This window comes from Panthera uncia (assembly GCF_023721935.1).
Source record: "Panthera uncia isolate 11264 chromosome A1 unlocalized genomic scaffold, Puncia_PCG_1.0 HiC_scaffold_16, whole genome shotgun sequence".
Classification (NCBI taxonomy): Eukaryota; Metazoa; Chordata; class Mammalia; order Carnivora; family Felidae; genus Panthera; species Panthera uncia.
Genome location: NW_026057576.1, coordinates 3,780,313 through 3,798,681, shown reverse-complemented (window position 1 = coordinate 3,798,681; position 18,369 = coordinate 3,780,313). Strand labels below are relative to the sequence as shown.

General features: G+C 40.2%; 1 protein-coding gene across 4 annotated transcripts in view; it reads right to left on the bottom strand.

Annotated features, from left to right (window-relative positions):
* SGCG (sarcoglycan gamma) overlaps positions 1-18,369 on the bottom strand; it is a 146,983-nt gene that overhangs the window by 35,895 nt on the left and 92,719 nt on the right. For all 4 annotated transcript variants that reach the window (XM_049646719.1, XM_049646717.1, XM_049646718.1 and 1 more), the window contains exon 6: positions 667-739. In XM_049646719.1, the coding sequence (XP_049502676.1) occupies positions 667-739 (73 nt within the window). The remainder of the gene's footprint in view (positions 1-666; positions 740-18,369) is intronic.

Below are 18,369 nucleotides of genomic sequence, written 5' to 3'. Positions count from 1 at the left end.
AAAAAAGTGTTTTTGTTATAAAATACAAATATAATATTGGAATACATGTCATCTGGTAGTGCAGTGATAAAGCGAAATACACATAGGCACACGGAGACCCCGTATGAAGAATCCCTTTGCATCTGGAACTGGGTGACCGTATATCTTCTGACATTAGGTAAAGATACACATTGTTGAGGACGTTATCCTAAGTGAAAGGGCCGGTCACAAAGTACAAATGCTGTATGATTCCGCTTGCATGAGGTGCCTAGAGTCATAAAATTCATGGAGACAGAAAGCGGGATGGTGGTTTCCAGGGTTGGTGAGAATAGGGAGGAGTTTACCCGCCACAGAGTATCAGTTTTGCGAAATGAAAAGAATTCTGGAGATGGGTGGTGGTGATGGTGGCACAACAGTGCGAATGTACTTAATACTTTCGAACTGCACGCTTAAAAGTGGTTAAGGCGGTAAGTGTTCTGTTGGGGGCGGATTAAGCGTAGGGAATCTGTAGCGCTTTTTAGTGTCCTTGGCTTTTAGCAAGTTGCCACTAGCTGGTAAGTGGAACATGATGAGAATAAAGACGGTGAACGGAATAAGGCAGATGCTGGTGATAACGGCTAAAATATTATTCCAGCACATATCCAGGTACCTTCCATGAAAGAGTTTAAAGGTGAACAGAATTCTTACCTCAGGTCCTGGAACGGGTCGGCTCTGACGAGTGGGGTCTCCACTGAATGTTCAAAAAGGGCGCCTTCAGGCCCTAAACAAAACCAGAGATGCAACTTTGTACGGAAGTCAGATAAACAGCATCAAGGAAATGAAACATGGAGTTCAGATACTAAAGCACAAGTGGACTTTGAGCTTGTTGCTGAATCTGGGCAGATGGAAGCAAGAAACTGCAACTAATATACAGGAACTGATGTAACTTTTCCAGGGGGCTGAAATTATTCTCAGAGGGCACTCTTTTACAAGGAACTACAAGTCGGCAATTAGTCTTTAAGGGTGTAACAGTTACTTTCTAATATAACCACTTAGTCATGTTACAATGATGTGTGGGTATCGTAATGGACATAAGTACAAGGCAGGCATAAAGCCTATCAACTGGTATGTATCATCCTTAATTTCTCCATCATCGAAATTGTCGATGCACAAATTGTGTGACCTTACTTCTGTTATTACTATTTGGCCTCAAAGTAACATTCCTCAGGACCTATTTGCATACATTACACTAGATGTTTTGTAAATGGTTTCATAAAATAACTCTCAGTAAATCTCTGTTAATTTTCAGTGTAACTATGTTTCCCTTATGTATGCATTCATACGAAGTATTCCGAACAAGATGATATAAAAATATATCATTGGTGTAACATCTGTTTCTTGTGGAAGATAGGACATATTATTTAGGGCCATATAATCTAATTTAAACTGGGAAAAAAAGTTCCACTATAAAATATCATTATATAAATAATGCATTTAAATAACTCTGTATAGTATGATCCTGTATAACCATTTGTGTAAGGGAAGCATAGTAATTTATTTATTTATTTTTTTTTTTTAATTTTTTTTCAACGTTTTTTATTTATTTTTGGGACAGAGAGAGACAGAGCATGAACGGGGGAGGGGCAGAGAGAGAGGGAGACACAGAATCGGAAACAGGCTCCAGGCTCCGAGCCATCAGCCCAGAGCCCGACGCGGGGCTCAAACTCACGGACCGCGAGATTGTGACCTGGCTGAAGTCGGACGCTTAACCGACGGCGCCACCCAGGCGCCCCAGGGAAGCATAGTAATTTAAAAAGCCTAGTCTTGGGGCACCTGGGTGGCTCAGTCGGTTGGGCGTCCGACTTCGGCTCAGGTCATGATCTCGCGGTCCGTGAGTTCGAGCCCCGCGTCGGGCTCTGTGCTGACAGCTCAGAGCCTGGAGCCTGTTTCAGATTCTGTGTCTCCCTTGCTCTCTGACCTTCCCCCATTCATGCTCTGTCTCTCTCTGTCTCAAAAATGAATAAACATTAAAAAAAATTTTTATAAAAAAAAGCCTAGTCTTACAAAGCTTCTTATTAATATCCTTTCTTTATATATTTTTAAAGAATGTATCACTAAGATTAGATGTAGTAAATGGTCTGGTCATTTCCACTATAAAATGTCAATAGTTTGGATGACTCCATCTTTCTCTCCTGGAACACAGAATAATTTATGATGAATGGATATTCATATGAAGATCTGTAGTAAGACTGTGGTATAAGAGGAGTTGGAATGGTGGTGAAGAGTTCACAGAACCCATGAACTCTAGAGTTCATGGACATGACCCAACACTGACGGGGAAATTGCTCTAGGCTGCCCCATCCTTCCCTACCCGTGGCTACTGTAGGTTCCTTCGGTTCAGAAATACAGACGTATTTCAGTAAGAATGCTACTGCCCAAACAGTGGATGATATATGCCTAGACACCAGTTAGGTTTTTATGTCTACCCTGATAACTATTAAGATTGATTCCACATGTGCACTGAGTATTTATGGACTGAAATGAGCTTTACAAGTGGTGCAGAAACAAGAAAGATTTCCACTGGCTTCACAGCCAGACTCTCACATGGTGTCTCTACTGCCTCCGGTCCATTCTATCCTGCCACCAGTGTGAACGGCCTTTTGCCTTAATACTCCAAAGAAAATGCTTGGTAAGATAATAATGATCTCCATGATGACATATTCAATGGCAGTTTCCATCCTCATCTTTCCTCGACCCAAATTCTGGGAACACAGCCTCTCTTGGCATCGAGAAAATGGCTCCTGTGACGTTTCTCCCACCACTCTCTGCCTTCTCACACTGTCCTTGGCTGGCTATGCTTCCTTTATCTGGCAGGCCCTGATGTTGGTATCTCTCAGAACTCACTTGGCCGATGATGCCCTCATTTCTATCTCTGGTCAAGACTTGAACTCTGAGCACTAAATAGCTCACATATCCAGGAGCTGACTTGGCATATCCATTTGGCTGTTTCAGACATACCATACATTTACGCATCTAAAACATTAATTGTCTAGTCTTTGTTTTGAAAATGTATTTTCCTCCTCAGTCTTCTCCAGTATCTAGAGAATAATGCCATCATCCAGAAACAAATATAATCTTTTGGTCTTTGATTCCCTCTCTTAATATCTGCCACCCGTTTGATCCATTGGCACGTCTTTGTATGTCAGTTCTTAATTTGGAGTCATTAGTGTCCTTCAGTGGCCAATGCTGCCACCCAGCCAGGTCACCAGCATCTACCGCCTGTTCAGTTGACATCCTCCTAAATGGTCTTACTATTTCCTCTCTTTCCTCCAAATAATCTATTTTCCCTTGTAATAGGTTATATTGATCTTAAAATGTGTAGATCAAAAAGCACCGTTTGAAACAATTCAATGTCTTTCCATTGCATTAAAAACAAATCCGAAGTCCTTATAATGGCCAACAAGTACTTGCATGAACTGGTTTCTCTGTATCTCGCCTTATACCAGGCTTGTTTCAGACTGAAATTCCATATGATTACAATATAAAAATCATGAAATAATATCACACAGATACACCCAAATAGAACAGTTATCCAAACAAATGTTGACTAAAATATAAAAATCATGAAATAATATCACACAGATACACCCAAATAGAACAGTTATCCAAACAAATGTTGATTAAAATATAAAAATCATGAAATAATATCACACAGATACGCCCAAATAGAACAGTTATCCAAACAAATGTTGATCAAAATATAAAAATCATGAAATAATATCACACAGATACGCCCAAATAGAACAGTTATCCAAACAAATGTTGATCAAAATATAAAAATCATGAAATAATATCACACAGATAACCCCAAATAGAACAGTTATCAAAACAAATGTAAATGTTTTATTTTTAAAAAATTTTTAATGTTGTTTATTATTAAGAGACAGAGTATGAGTGAGGAGGGGCAGAGAGAAAGGGAGACACAGAATCTGAAGCAGGCTCCAGGCTCCGAGCTGTCAGCACAGAGTCCGACATGGGGCTCGAACTCACAAACCGCGAGATCATGACCTGAGCCGAAGTCGGACGCCCAACTGACTGAGCCACGCAGGTGCCGCAAAATGTAAATGTTTAAAACTCCTCATTAAAGACCAAAGTCTAGGGTCTTCTGGGTGGCTCAGTTGGTTGAGTGTCCAACTCTTGATTTTGGCTGAGTTTTTGATCCCAGGGTCATGACTGAGCCCTGAGTCGGGCTCCGCACTGAGCATGAAGCCTGCTTGGGATTCTCTTTCTCTATCCCTCTGCCCCCTCCCCTGCTTAGGTGCTCTCTCTCTCTCTCTCTCTCTCTCTCTCTAAAGCAAAAATAAAAACAAACAACCCCCCCCCCCCCCCCCCAAAAAAAACCCCACAAGGTCTATTCGAATGGGTTAAAAAAATAAATTTCAGCTAAATGCCACTTTCAACAGAAAGGTAAGTCATTTAATATGAGGATTTAGGTTGGAAGGGTAATTTAAAGAGGTCATCAACTTCCTACAGGAGTTTAGAGAAGTCATTGTACTGGGAAGTGATGTTTAGCACTGATGGAATCATTCTGTGATTAAAAGGGGAATATCAACACATCTAAGAAAAGCAAAGCGGGAGCAGAAATTATTGGACCACTGAATTAATCAACCTGCAGACTTCTCATGTAAGATGATACATGTCCTTATCACTTAACCCAGATTTAATTGGGTCTTTTGTTCTTTTCAGCCGAAAGATCGTCAACTGATGGGCCAGGTTATCCGATGTCCACAGAGCTTCATTACCAAGTGTTTGGAGATCTTGGTTATGTTCTTAAAGGATATGGTGATCTATTAGCATCTTGTAGATAATCTGTCTTCATGTCTTTTTAAGGGACCTGGATTTACCACCTTTGTTTACGTCCACTTTTTCAGTTGTTGAAATCTTATTCTCCAGATCCTCAGTGGCTTTGTGAGTGACCGCAGTATTTCTCTACCATCACTTCTGACTTCATGTAATCCTGCTTAGCCACAACAGGTGCAAAGAAACGGAACTGGCTTATCACTGAATCTTGCTGTCCTCAAGAGAAATTGGATACCATTATAGGACCCTGTTTTTCTTACTAAATGTTGGGGAATGGGCCCAGCCAAGCACATCGCTGCCAAGGAATCAAAGTAGATTTTTTGCCAGAAGTCAGTTCTGGCAATAGCCTAATAAAACATTTTTTTGAGATGAACTTTTGATGCTGCTCCAGTAATATGTTCTATAACTGGGTTAACAAAAGGGCATGCTAACTTTGGTCACTTGGTGACCAATTCTATTCTTAGGGGGAAAAATAAGACTGTTTAAAGGCCGTGATCAATTTCAAACCGAGTTCATGAAATTATTTAATCTCCTCCATAAATCTGATTTAAAAACAATTCTTCGGTTCCATAGCTGACTATAGCCTAAATGGAAATTGCTTAACACAGAACATTGTGTAAATGTAATGGTAAAACATCTTAATTTGATACATTTATATATTGTAAGATGACTGTCATTGTAGCGATAATTAGCATCTCTGTCATGTTACCTAGTCGTCCTTTCTTTTTAGTGACTGTGAGAACCAAGTTCTAGTCTCTTAGCAGTTTCGATGATTAAACACAATAATGTTTTCTATGCTCATTCCAGTCTGCATGAGACTCTGGGGTTTATTTACTACTTGTTGCAAGTTGGTACACTTACACAACATCTGTCCTCTCCCCCGTCCCCTGGCAACTATGGTTTTATTCTTGGGTTTTATGAGTTTTGCTTTTTTTAGACTCCACATAGGACATCAGACAGTTGTTTTCCTCTGTCTTATCTCACTTAGCATAATGTGTTCAAGGTCTGTGTTGTTGCAAACGGTAGGATGTCCTTTCTCATGACTGAATAGTAATACCCTATTGTATGTATACACAGCATCCTCTTTATCCATTCATCTGTTGACGGGCACTTAAGTTGTTTCCGTATCTTGGCTACTGTGAATACTGCTGCAGTAAATATGGGAGTGCCTTCACGTCTTCAATATCCTGCTTTCGTTTCCTTTGGGTGTATACCCAGAAGGAGGATTGCTGCATCGTATAGATACATGTTGAGTTTTTTCAGGACCCTCCATACTGTTTTCGACAGTGGTTGAGACAATTTCCATTCCCACCCACAGCGTACTCCCTTTTCTCCACATCCTCACCGATACGTGTTATCTCTTATTTTCTTGATGAAAGCCATTCTAACAGGTATGACGTGATATTGCATTATGGTTTTGATTTGCATTTCCCGGATGAGTATTTACGTTGAACATTTTTTCACGTACCTGTTGGACATTTGAATGTCTTCTTGGAAAAATGTCTATTGAGTTTCTTTGCCCATTTTAAAATCTTTTTTTGTTTGTTTTTGAGTTGTGTGAGTTTTTTGTTGTTCTTGCTCTTATTGATTTGTAGGAGTTATGCACTTGAACATTTTATCGTTGAGTTTTTATATATTTCAGATATGAACCCCTCCTCCGATAAACGGTTTGCAAAAATTTCTCCCATTCTGTATGTTGATTTTCATTTTGTTAATTTTTTATTTTGCTGTACAGAAGCTTTCAGCTTTGTACAGTCACTCCTGTTGAGTTTTTCTTTTGTCTGTTTGTGCTTTTGGTGTCACATCCAAACAATCTTTGCCAAGACCAATGTCGAGGAGCATCTTCTCTAAGTTTTCTCCAAGGAGGCTTAGGGCACCAGGTCTGATGTTCAAGTCTTGGATCCATTTTGAGTTAGATTTTGTGAGCGGTGTAAGACAGAGATCAAATTCATTGTTTTGTACATGTTTATCCAGTTTTCCCAACACCATTTGTTGAGGGGACTATCCTTTCCCCATTGGGTGTTCTTGGCTCCCTTGCTGAATATTAATTGAGGGCATATGTGGGGGGTTAATTCTGGGCTCTCAATCTATTCCGTTGGTCTACAGGTCTATTTTTATGCCAGTACCATACTGTTTTTATTACTATAGCTTTGTAGTACAGTTTTTAATCAGGAAATGTGATACCTCTAGTCACTCTGCCCCCCCTCAGGATTGCTTTGGCTATTAGGGGTCTTTTGTGGTTCCAAGTTTTAGGACTGTTTTTTTGTATTTCTGTGAAGACTGCCATTGGCATATTGGTGGGCATGCTGTTGAATCTACAGATGGATTTGGATAGTATAGACTTCTCCACATTATTGACTCTTTTGATTCATGAATATGGGATGTCTTTCCATTGGTTTGTGTCTTCTTCAGTCTTCAAAAAAGTCTTGTAACTTGCATTGTACAGATCGTTTACTTCCTTGGCTAAATTTATTCATAACAAAATATTTTATTGTTTTTGATGCTATTGTGAATGGGATGGTTTTCTCTACGTCTTTTTCAGATGTTTCATCGTCAGTGTATAGAGATGCAACTGATTTCTGTATGTTGATTTTACATCTTGAAACTTTACTGAAATTGCTGCTTAGTTCCAGCAGCTTTTTTGGTTGAATCCTTAGAAGATTTTCTACACAAAAAGTCATATCTTCTGCAAATGGAATCTGCTTAAGAATTAAAGAGGTTTCATTTTATTCTTGGAGTACTGAAGACAAAGGTAATGGAAAGAAACCATTTCTTTACGCAAGAGTCAAGATCAGGATTTAGCACCAGTCAGATATTTGGAGCGTACTACGTTAAATAAAGAACCACTTGATCTCTCCTCTTTAATCCTATGCTTTGGGCAGTCATGCAAGTGACCAGGAGAGAGAAAAGTGAAGCAAAGCATTTAATTTTCTTTCCCAGTCCCCAGAGTGAAATTGGCTCTGTCTCTCCTATCAGTCCTCTTTCCTTGGCTCTCAGCCGCTGCTGCTTCTGCTCCAGGAAACTCCAAAGGCTACCTGGAGTGGATCCATTTAAAACAAGACCAAACTTTTATAGTAAGTAGTGGAAGGAAGCTTTAATGGAAACTGATCTTTAAAAATTAACGTTTATAAAAATATGCTTATTGTATTTTATATTTAACAAAACTTAGTTCTAACTATAACTACGAATTCACAGAAAATAAACAAAGAATAACTCAAGTTTTGTCCTGCGGTGCACTTTTTCCAACACAGTTGGAATTATATGATGGCTGTATTAACTTTCTATTTCTGTATCACAAATCGTGACAAACTTCACTGCTTAGAACAGTAACCACTTGTTAGCTCACAGTCCTTTGGTCAGAAGTCCTACCCAGTGGGCTTGGTTGGATTTTATGCTCAAGGCATCACGAGGGCAAAGTCAAGGAGTCAGCCATGCAGGGCTCTTTTCTGGAGCCTCCGGGTGAGAATCTTGTTCCGAGCCCAGTCAGGCTGTTGGCAGAAGAGAGTTCCACGTGGTTTTAGGGGTGAGGCCCTATTTTCCCACTGCCAGCCTAGCACCTAAGATTCTAAAAGGCGCCACATTTCCTGTCACATGGCCCTCTCCGTCTTCATATAGCAACAGAGAACCCTTTTAGCACTTCAAATTCTCTGGTTTCCCCGTTTACCACCAGTCAGAGAAAACTCTCTGCTTATAAAGAACCCATGTGATTAGAGTAGGCCGTCGAGAATGGATCCTCAGATAGATGGACTCCCTTTTGCCACAGAAATAACATAATCACGGGAGTGATATCTTATCATATTCACAGCTTCCTCCCACGCTCAGAGGTGAGGGAATTTTACAAAGGCAAGGTCGCTGGGGGTCTCATTCTTAGAATTTTGCCTACCACAGCGACACAACATGACATTGTTCACAAGGTTTACAGAGGCAGTAAAACCATCGTGACAGTCAAACTGATGGCACTGCCATGCTTCCCAAAGGTGAATAATGTCATCTTTTGACCATTAGTAACATTATTGATCTTTGGAGTACCCGCCAGGTCACCTTCTTGGTTCACTTTCACTTCTTCAGCGGCTGGCAAGTCTGACTTCCCAGGTCTTCTTTTGTTACTGGTTTTGTCAGTGGCTCCAGTATTTCTGTACCACTTTTGACTTCTGGGAGCCCTGCATCTTTTGCAAGAGTCACAATCGAATTTCACGACCAATCTGTCTCTGCCTGGTTGCACTCTGTCCACTGTCCTCCAGTCAGCGGAAGACCCGGGGTAGAGATGTGTGCGGCTGTATGTATCGTGAAGTGCGGACAGGTGAGACATGAGCCAGGTCACATGGCTGTTCCGTGAGCAGCCGGGACTGGAACTCGGTCTGGCTCTCAGAGCGTCATCCACTCTTATTTTTAACAATCGTCTATTAATAGCCCTTCACGCTCTACACTCTGTTCAGAACGATGAATCTTACTTTTTCTTCCTGACAAACCTCTAGACATTTCTCTAGGATCACCTCAAATCCCTCTTTCCTTGAGAAACCCTGTCTGACCTACTCTGTGTCTCTTCCCATCACACTCTGGCACAACTGACGTCCTTGTCCAGGCTGCTTCTGTAGCCCTTGGCCCAAACATCTATTACAATCCTTAGCAGACTGTGTCCAACCAATTAATTTGTGGTAACAGCTCTCCAGTTAAAATATAAACGTCATGTGAAAGGAAGTGTGTCTTAATTATTTTGTACTATAGGCATTTAGCTTCATTTCTAGCTGGCAACACACAGGAAGGCAATGTGAATATAAGTCCAGAGAAACGGCGTAGGGTTAAGTTAGACAGGTGGTCCTCAACCAGAGGTGATTTTGCAACGCCGTCATCCTTCCGAAAAGTTTTGGCGATGTTTGGAGACGTTTTGGTTATCATAACTCCCAGGGAAAGAACGCTACTGGATTGATGGCTGAAGGTCAGGGACGCTGCTGAATACGCTGCATTGCACAGATACCCCCACACATATACCAAAGATATTATCCAGCCCAAAACGTCAGTAGTGTGGAGGCTGAGAAAGTTTAAGTTATATGACACAGAGAGGGAATCAGACCTTAGAAAAAAACAAGGAGAGAAGTCAGAATTGTACGACTCCTTGCATTGCTTTAACTGCAAATTTAGGGAAGCTAAGAACATACTGAAAAGCTGAGAAGAGTCAAGGTCTGGGTTGAAGTGTCACTGTTCATGCAGTCACCGCTCCTGGCTGCCCTGGTGAGGAGAACTCCATATTGTTTTAAAGGCATAATGACAAGGAAAGTATTCAGAAATTACAGGTACAATATATTTGCTTCAGTTAGTTTCACTGGGGAGCAGAGGGGCTTAGAAGAAAATTATACAAGACAAAAATAATTATGAAAAAGAAGAAGAACATAACTTATCTTTAAAAAGGCTAACTTAAAGGCACCTGAGTGGGTCTGTGGGTTAAGTGTCTGACTCCTGGTTTCAGCTCAGGTCATGATCTCACAGTCTGTGAGATCGAATCCCACATCAGGGTCTGTGCGGGCAGCGTGGAGCCTGCTTGGGATTCTCTCTCTCTGCCCCTCCTGTGTGTGCGAACTACCCCCCCCCTCAAATAATAAAAAGAAATTAAAGAAATTAAAAAATAAATACAAAGGCTAACTTAAATGTGTGTGCCAGAGAGAGCATCTATCTGGTACCAACAGGTTTTTCCCACTGACTCCGGTCAGATTAGTGTAGGGAGTGGTTCTCAGCCTGTGGTCCCTGGAACAGCAGCATTACCTGACAACTCGTAGGAAATGCAGATTTTCATGTCCCATTCCACACCTGCTGAACCAGAAACTTGGGGAATGAAGCCCAACAATATGTATTTTAATAAGCCCTCCAGGTGATTGATACATATATACAGGTAATAAATAATATAGGTGCTTATCAATTTTTTTCACCTCTTCCACTAAAATTAACATCAAGGCCTGGAAGGAGTCCTACGCTAAGAAAAATTTCACTTAAGGGATGCCCTGTGTAGGATGGCTTGGGGTTGTAGCAATCTCTCCTGTTTTTTAGGCTGTTTTCCCTACAGATTTCATTGCCCTGCAATGCCATAATACTTTATCAAGATCTCTGCTGTCCTCTGTATATACTGATCCACTTAATTTAGCAATGTTAGTATGGTAGGGATCATCAATCCACTTTGAAAAATGAGGAAACAGCCAAAAGAGATCAACTTGCCTGAGGTTATGTGGCTAGTAATTGTTGAGACAGGAACAGAATCTAGATCTAAAAAGCCAATATGCTTTGTACTAGCAATAGTAGAGTTCTTTTTCTTTTTTTTTTTTTTGAAGTTTATTTATTTATTTTTGAGGGTAGGGGAGGGTATTTTGAGGGTAGGGCAGAGGAGGGGCGGGAATCTCAAGCAGGCTTCCCACTGTCAGCCTGGAGCCTGACACAGGGCTTGAACTCATGAACTAAGAGATCATCACCTGAGTCAAAATCAAGAGTCAGACACTTAACTGATTGAGCCACCCAGCACCCCTGAGATAGATTTCTGATGACTGAGGCACTTGGACTTTCTAGCCATTTCTTTATTAGGAAACAATCAATGTCCTTTAAATAGATTTCCTAATGTCCTTTATTTTAGTAAGAAAACCACAGACCCTATTGCCTTAGTATATGCTGCAACATAGGTATGATTCTTGTAGTTTGTTTTGTTAGGAGTTACACACTACACAAGACTTTATACTAGGGTTGAGTCTGCTTCTATGTTTTCTTTGTTAGTTTTTAAAATTAATTTTTTTAAATTTATATCCAAATTAGTTAGCATAGAGTGCAACAATGATTTCAGGAGTAGATTCCTTAGTGCCCCTTACCCATTTAGCCCACCCCTCCTCCCACAACCCCTCCAGTAACCCTCTGTTTGTTCTCCATATTTATGAGTCTCTTATGCTTTGTCCCCCTCCCTGTTTTTATATTATTTTTGTTTCCCTTCCCTTATGTTCCTCCGTTTTGTCTCTTAAAGTCCTCATATGAGTTAAGTTATAGATATTTGTCTTTCTCTGACTAATTTCGCTTAGCATAATACCCTCCAGTTCTATCCACGTGGTTGCAAATGGCAAGATTTCATTCTTTTTGATTGCCGAGTAATACTCCATTGAATGTATGTATATACCACACTTTCTTTATCCGTTCATTTATTGATGGACATTTGGGCTCTTTCCATACTTTGGCTATTGTTGATAGTGTTGCTATAAACACGGGGGTTCATGTGTCCCTTCGAAACAGTACACTTGTACCCCTTGGATGAATACCTAGTAGTGCAGTTGCTGGGTCACAGAGTAGTTCTATTTTTAATTTTTTGAGGAACTTCCATACTGTTTCCCAGAGTGGCTGCACCAGCTTGCGTTCCCACCAACAATGCAAAAGAGATCCTCTTTCTCCGCATCCTCGCCAACATCTGTTGTTGCCCGAGTTGTTAATGTTAGCCATTCTGACAGGTGTGAGGTGATATCTTATTGTGGTTTTGATTTGTATTTCCCTGATGCTGAGTGATGTTGAGCATTTTTCATGTGTCGGTTGGCCATCTGGATTTCTTCTTTGGAGAAGTGTCTATTCATGTGTTTTGCCCATTTCTTCACTGGATTGTTTTTTGGGTGTTGAGTTTGATAAGTTCTTTATAGATTTTGGATACTAACCCTTTATCTGATATGTTGTTTGCAAATATCTTCTCCCATTCTGTTGGTTGCCTTTTAGTTTCCTGATTGTTTCCTTCCCTGTGCAGAAGCTTTTTATTTTGATGAGGTCCCTATAGTTCATTTTCTGCTTTTGTTTCCCTTGCCTCCAGAGACGTGTTGAGTAAGAAGTTGCTACGGCCAAGATCAAAGAGGTTTTTGCCTGCTTTCGACTCGAGGATTTTGATGGCTTCCCGTCTTACATTTAAGTATTTCATCCATTTTGAGTTTATTTTTGTGTATGGTGTGAGAAAGTGGTCTAGGTTCATACTTCTGCATGTCGCTGTGCAGTATTCTCGGCACCACTTGCTGAAGAGACTATCTTTTTTCCATTGGATACCCTTTCCTGCTTTGTCAAAGATTAGTTGGCCATACGTTTGTGGGTCCATTTCTGGGTTCTCTATTCTGTTCCACTGATCTGAGTGTCTGTTCTTGTGCCAGTACCATACTATCTTGATGATTACAGCTTTATTGTATAGCTTGAAGTCTGGGATTGTGATGCCTCCTGCTTTGGTTTTCTTTGTCAAGATCGCTTTGGCTATTCGGGGTCTTTTCTGGTTCCATACAAATTTTAGGATTATGTGTTCTAGCTCTGTGAAGAATGATGGTGTTATTTCGATAGGGATTGCGTTGAATATGTAGATTAATTTGGGTAGTATCAACATTTTAACAATATTTGTTCTTCCTATCTAGGAGCATGGAATCTTTTTCCATTTTTTTGTGGGTCTTCTTCAATTTCTTTCATAAGCTTTCTACAGTTTTCAGTGTATAGATTTTTCACCTCTTTGGTTAGATTTATTCCCAGGTATTTTATAGTTTTTTGTGCAACTGTAAATGGGATCGATTCCTTGATTTCTCTTTCTGTTGCTTCACTGTTGGTGTATAGGAATGCAATGGGTTTCTGTGCATTGATTTTATATCCTGCAACTTTGCTGAATCCATGAATCAATTCTAGCAGTTTTTTTGGTGGAATCTTTAGGGTTTTCCATATAGAATATCATGTCATCTGCAAAGAGTGAAAGTTTGACCTCCTCCTGGCCGATCTGGATGCCTTTTGTTTCTTTGTGTTGTCTGATTGCAGAGGCTAAGACTTCCAATACTATGTTGAATAACAGTGGGGAGAGTGGACATCCCTGTCTTGTTCCTGACCTTAGAGGGAAAGCTCTCAGTTTTTCCCCATTGAGGATGATATTAGAGTTGGGTTGTTCATATATGGCTTTTATGATCTTTAAGTATGATTGTTCTATCCCTACTTTCTTGAGGGTTTTTTTTTTTTTCCAGAAAGGATACTGTATTTGGTCAAATGTTTTCTCTGCATCTATTGAGAGGATCATATGGTTCTTGTCCTTTCTTTTATTGATGTGATGAATCATGTTAATTGTTTTGTGGATACTGAACCAGCCCTGCATCCCAGGTATAAACCCCACTTGGTCGTGGTGAATAATTTTTTTAATGTATTGTCGGAGCCAGTTGGCTACTATCTTGTTGAGGATTTTTGCATCCATGTTCATCAGGAAATTGGTCTATAGTTCTCCTTTTTAGTTGGGTCTCTGTCTGGTTTTGGAATCAAGGTAATGTTGGCTTCATAGAATGAGTTTGGTAGTTTTCCTTCCATTTCTATTTTTTGGAACAGCTTCAAGAGAATAGGTGTTAACTCTTACTTAAATGTTTGGTAGAATTCCCCTGGAAAGCCATCTGGCCCTGGACTCTTGTTTTTTGGGAGATTTTTGATTACTAATTCGATTTTCTTACTGGTTATGGGTCTGTTCAAATTTTCTATTTCTTCCTTTTTCAGTTTTGGTAGTGTATATGTTTCTAGGAATTTGTCCATTTCTTCCAGATTGCCCATTTTATTGGCATATAATTGCTCATAATATTCTCTTATTAATGTTTTTATTTCTGCTGTGTTGGTTGTGATCTCTCCTCTTTCATTCTTGATTTTATTTATTTGGGTCTTTTTCTTCTTGATCAAACTGGCTAGTGGTTTATCAATTTTGTTAATTCTTTCAAAGAACCAGCTTCTGGTTTCATTGATGTGTTCTACTGGTTTTTGGTTTCAATAGCATTAATTTCTGTTCCAATCTTTATTATTTCCTCTCTTCTGCTGGTTTTGGGTTTTATTTGCTGTTCTTTTTCCAGCTCCTTAAGGCATAAGGTTAGGTTGTGTATCTGAGATCTTTCTTCCTTCTTTAGGAAGGCCTGGATTGCTATATACTTTCCTCTTAGGACCGTCTTTGCTGTGTCCCAGAGGTTTTGTGTTGTGGTGTTATTTTCATTGGCTTCCATAACTTTTTAATTTCCTCTTTAACATCTTGGTTAGCCCATTCATTCTTTAGTAGGATGTTCTTCAGATTCCAAGTATTTGTTACCTTTCCAAATTTTTTCTTGTGGTTGATTTAGAATTTCATAGCATTGTGGTCTGAAAATATGCGCAATATGATCTCAATCATTTTTTACTTACTTAGGGTGATTTGTGTCCCAGTATATGGTCTATTCTGGAGAACGTTCCACGTGCACTGGAGAAGAATGTATATTCTGCTGCTTTAGGATTAAATGTTCTGAATATATCTGTTAAGTCCATCTGGTCCAGTGTGTCATTCAAAGCCATTGTTTCCTTCTTGATATTTTGATTAGATGATCTGTCTATTGCTACGAATGGGGTGTTGAAGTCTCCTACTATTATGGTATTACTATCAACGAGTTTCTTTATGTTTGTGATAAAGTGATTTATATATTTGGGTGCTGCCACATTTGGCGCATAAATGTTTACAATTATTAGGTCTTCTTGGTGGATAGACCCCTTGATTTTGATATAATGCTCTTCTGCATTTCTTGATACAGTCTTTATTTTAAAGTCTAGATTGTCTGATATAAGTATGGCTACTCCAGTTTTCTTTTGTGACCATTAGTATGATAGATGGTTCTCCATCCCCTTACTTTCAATCTGAAGGTGTCTTTAGGTCTAAAGTGGGTCTCTTGTAAACAGCAGATAGATGGATCTTGTTTTCTTATCCTTTCTGTTACCCTATGTCTTTTGATTGGAGCACTGAGTCCATTGACGTTTAGAGTGAGTACTGAAAGGTATGAATTTATTGCCATTATGTTGCTTGTAGAGTTGGAGTTTCTGGTGGTGTTCTTTGGTCCTTTCTAATCTTCATTTCTTTTGGTCTTTATTTATTTATGCATTTATTTTTTCATTTTTTCTCCCCTCAGAGAATTCCCCTTAAAATTTCTTGCAGGGCTGGTTTAGTGGTCACAAACTCCTTTAATTTTTGTTTGTCTGGGAAAGTTTTTATCTCTCCTTCTGTTTTGAATGACAGCCTTGCTGGATAAAGAACTCTTGGCTGCATATTTTTCTGATTCAGCACATTGAATATATCCTGCCACTCCTTTCTCACCTGCCAAGTTTCAGTGGATAGGTCTGCTGCAAATCTGATCTGTCTTCCCTTGTAGATTAAGGACTTTTTTTCCCTTGCTGCTTTCATGATTCTCTCTTTGCCTGAGTATTTTGTGAATTTGACTATGATATGCCTTGTTGATGGTCGGTTTTGTTGAGTCTAATGGGGGTCCTCTGTGCTTCCTGGATTTTGATGACTGTCTTTCCCCAGGTTAGGAAAGTTTTCCGCTATGATTTGCTCACATAACCCTTCTATACCTATTTCTCTCTCTTCCTCTTCTGGGACGCCTATGATTCTGATGTTCTTTTTTAATGAGCCACTGATTTCTCTAATTCTTAAATCATGCTCTTTTGTCTTAATCTCCCTCTTTTTTTCTGCTCCGTTATTCTCTGTAACTTTGTCTTCTATATCACTGATTCTCTGTTCTGCCTCATCCATCCTTGCCACCGCAGCATCCATTCGTGATTGCAGCTCAGTTATAGCATTTTTTATTTCATCCTGACTAGTTTTTTCTTCTTTTATCTCCACAGAAAGGGATTCTAATCTATTTTTGACTCCACCTAGTATTCTTATTATCGTGATTCTAAATTCTGGTTCAGGCATCTTGCTTGTATCTGCGTTGGTTAAGTCCCTGGCTGTTGTTTCTTCCTGCTCTTTCTTTTGGGGTGAATTCTTTCATTTTGTCATTTTGAAGGCAGAAAAGGAATTAATGAGGTAGAAAAAATTAAAATTAAAAAATTACACACACACACACACACACAAATTGAATAAATGATGGTAGAGACTAGGTGTGTTTTGGTCTGGGTGTTGAAAGGGGCTTGAAAGATTAGAGAAAAAGGGGTAAAGAAGAAAAAAAAAGGAAATCGTGAAAATTTGAAAAAATGAATACACTGAAGTAGACTAAAATGAAATGATGGAAGTAAAATAGAATTTGAAAAAATTTACACAAAAGTAAAAAATATAGTAAAAACAAAGAAAAGTATTTTAAATGAAAATTGAAAATAAAAATGAATTTTTTCTCTTTCTGTATTCAAGAAAAAGAAAACAAATGAAAAAGAGAAAAAAAAGAAAAATAAAGAAAAGTGAAGAGATGGATCTGCTAACAGACTGAAATACGACTGGAATTACTTCGTTTTCCCCTAGAAGTCAGACTATGAAGCACTTTATAATCCATAAACCAAGGAGGCAGTGAGACTTCTATTCTTGAAGAGCGAGGTTGGCCCAGTTGGGCGGGCTCAGTGTAATGTCTCCGTTCTCCACTAGATGGCGCTGCTAGCCTACTGGGGTGGATTGTTGTGGCGCTTGTAGGTGCATATGCGCATGCACAGAAGCAGTGAAAATGGCGTCACCCAGCTACCCAGTCTCTAGTATCGGAAGTCTGTTCTTCCCAATCAGCAATCACACACCCGTCCTCTGTCTTCAGCTCTCGTCCACTCCCCGGTTTTCCACTGTCTGTGACCAGGCCCCAGGCAGTACCTCTTTTCCGAGTTTTATCTCAGATGCGGTTGTTTTCCCTGGCCTCTTACTTCTGAAGGACTGCGGCTTTGACCCATTCCGCCCCTCTGTGGGAGGGTCTCACCGAGCAATGGCAGGAACGTTTGTGGGACCCTGCTGCTGCCGATGCCCAGAGACTGCGGCTGTGTGCCAGCCCGCCCCAGAAAATGTTCGAGAGGCTTTTCAGGGATTACCGACAATCACAACACACACCTGGCACCAGGCTTCACCCTTAACGATCTTGTTCCAGCACCAGCGAATGCGGCCATTCTCTGGGGTCTGCTGGGCCCAGGTTGCCTCACAGCCTCTACCAAATCTCCTTCCAGCAGTGGAACCGCTTTTCCCCATGTGGCCCGAGAACCGCTCAGATCCCACTCTGCTCCTGGGGATTCGTCCTTCCCACCAAAGCACCGCCAGGTATGGAGCTGCGGAGTTGCAGCTTGTTTACAAGCTTGTTTACAGTCCCCTTGTTTACAGTCTTAATGGAATTTAAACCCTCTCCTTTCTCCCTTTTTAGTTTAGTCCCTGTGGCTGTTTCCAATTTTCCACTTTCTCTCCAGCTATTTTTGGCAGGGAGTGCTTTTCCCGTATTCTCCCCACTGTCTCCGTCCTCTCTCCACATGCAAAAGCAGCTCTCTGCCCTCCGTGGCTTCTCTCTCCCCAAGTTCTCCTCTCCGCGCCGCATACCTGCTGAATTCTGTGGTTTAGGTTGTACATATTGTTGTGTTAATCTTCAGATCAGTTTTCTAGGTGTGCAGGATGGTTTAGTGTTGGTCTGGCTGTGTTTCATGGACGCAAGACACACAAAAAACTTCCATGCTGTTCTGCCATCTTGGGTGCCTCCTGAGTCTGCTTCTTAAGGCAGTTTTCATTTATGAGTATTGGTAATAATGTGTGAGAGAATAAGGTTGCCATTGTTTTTCAGAATAGTACAGAAAAGTGCTGGGATGAATTTAACT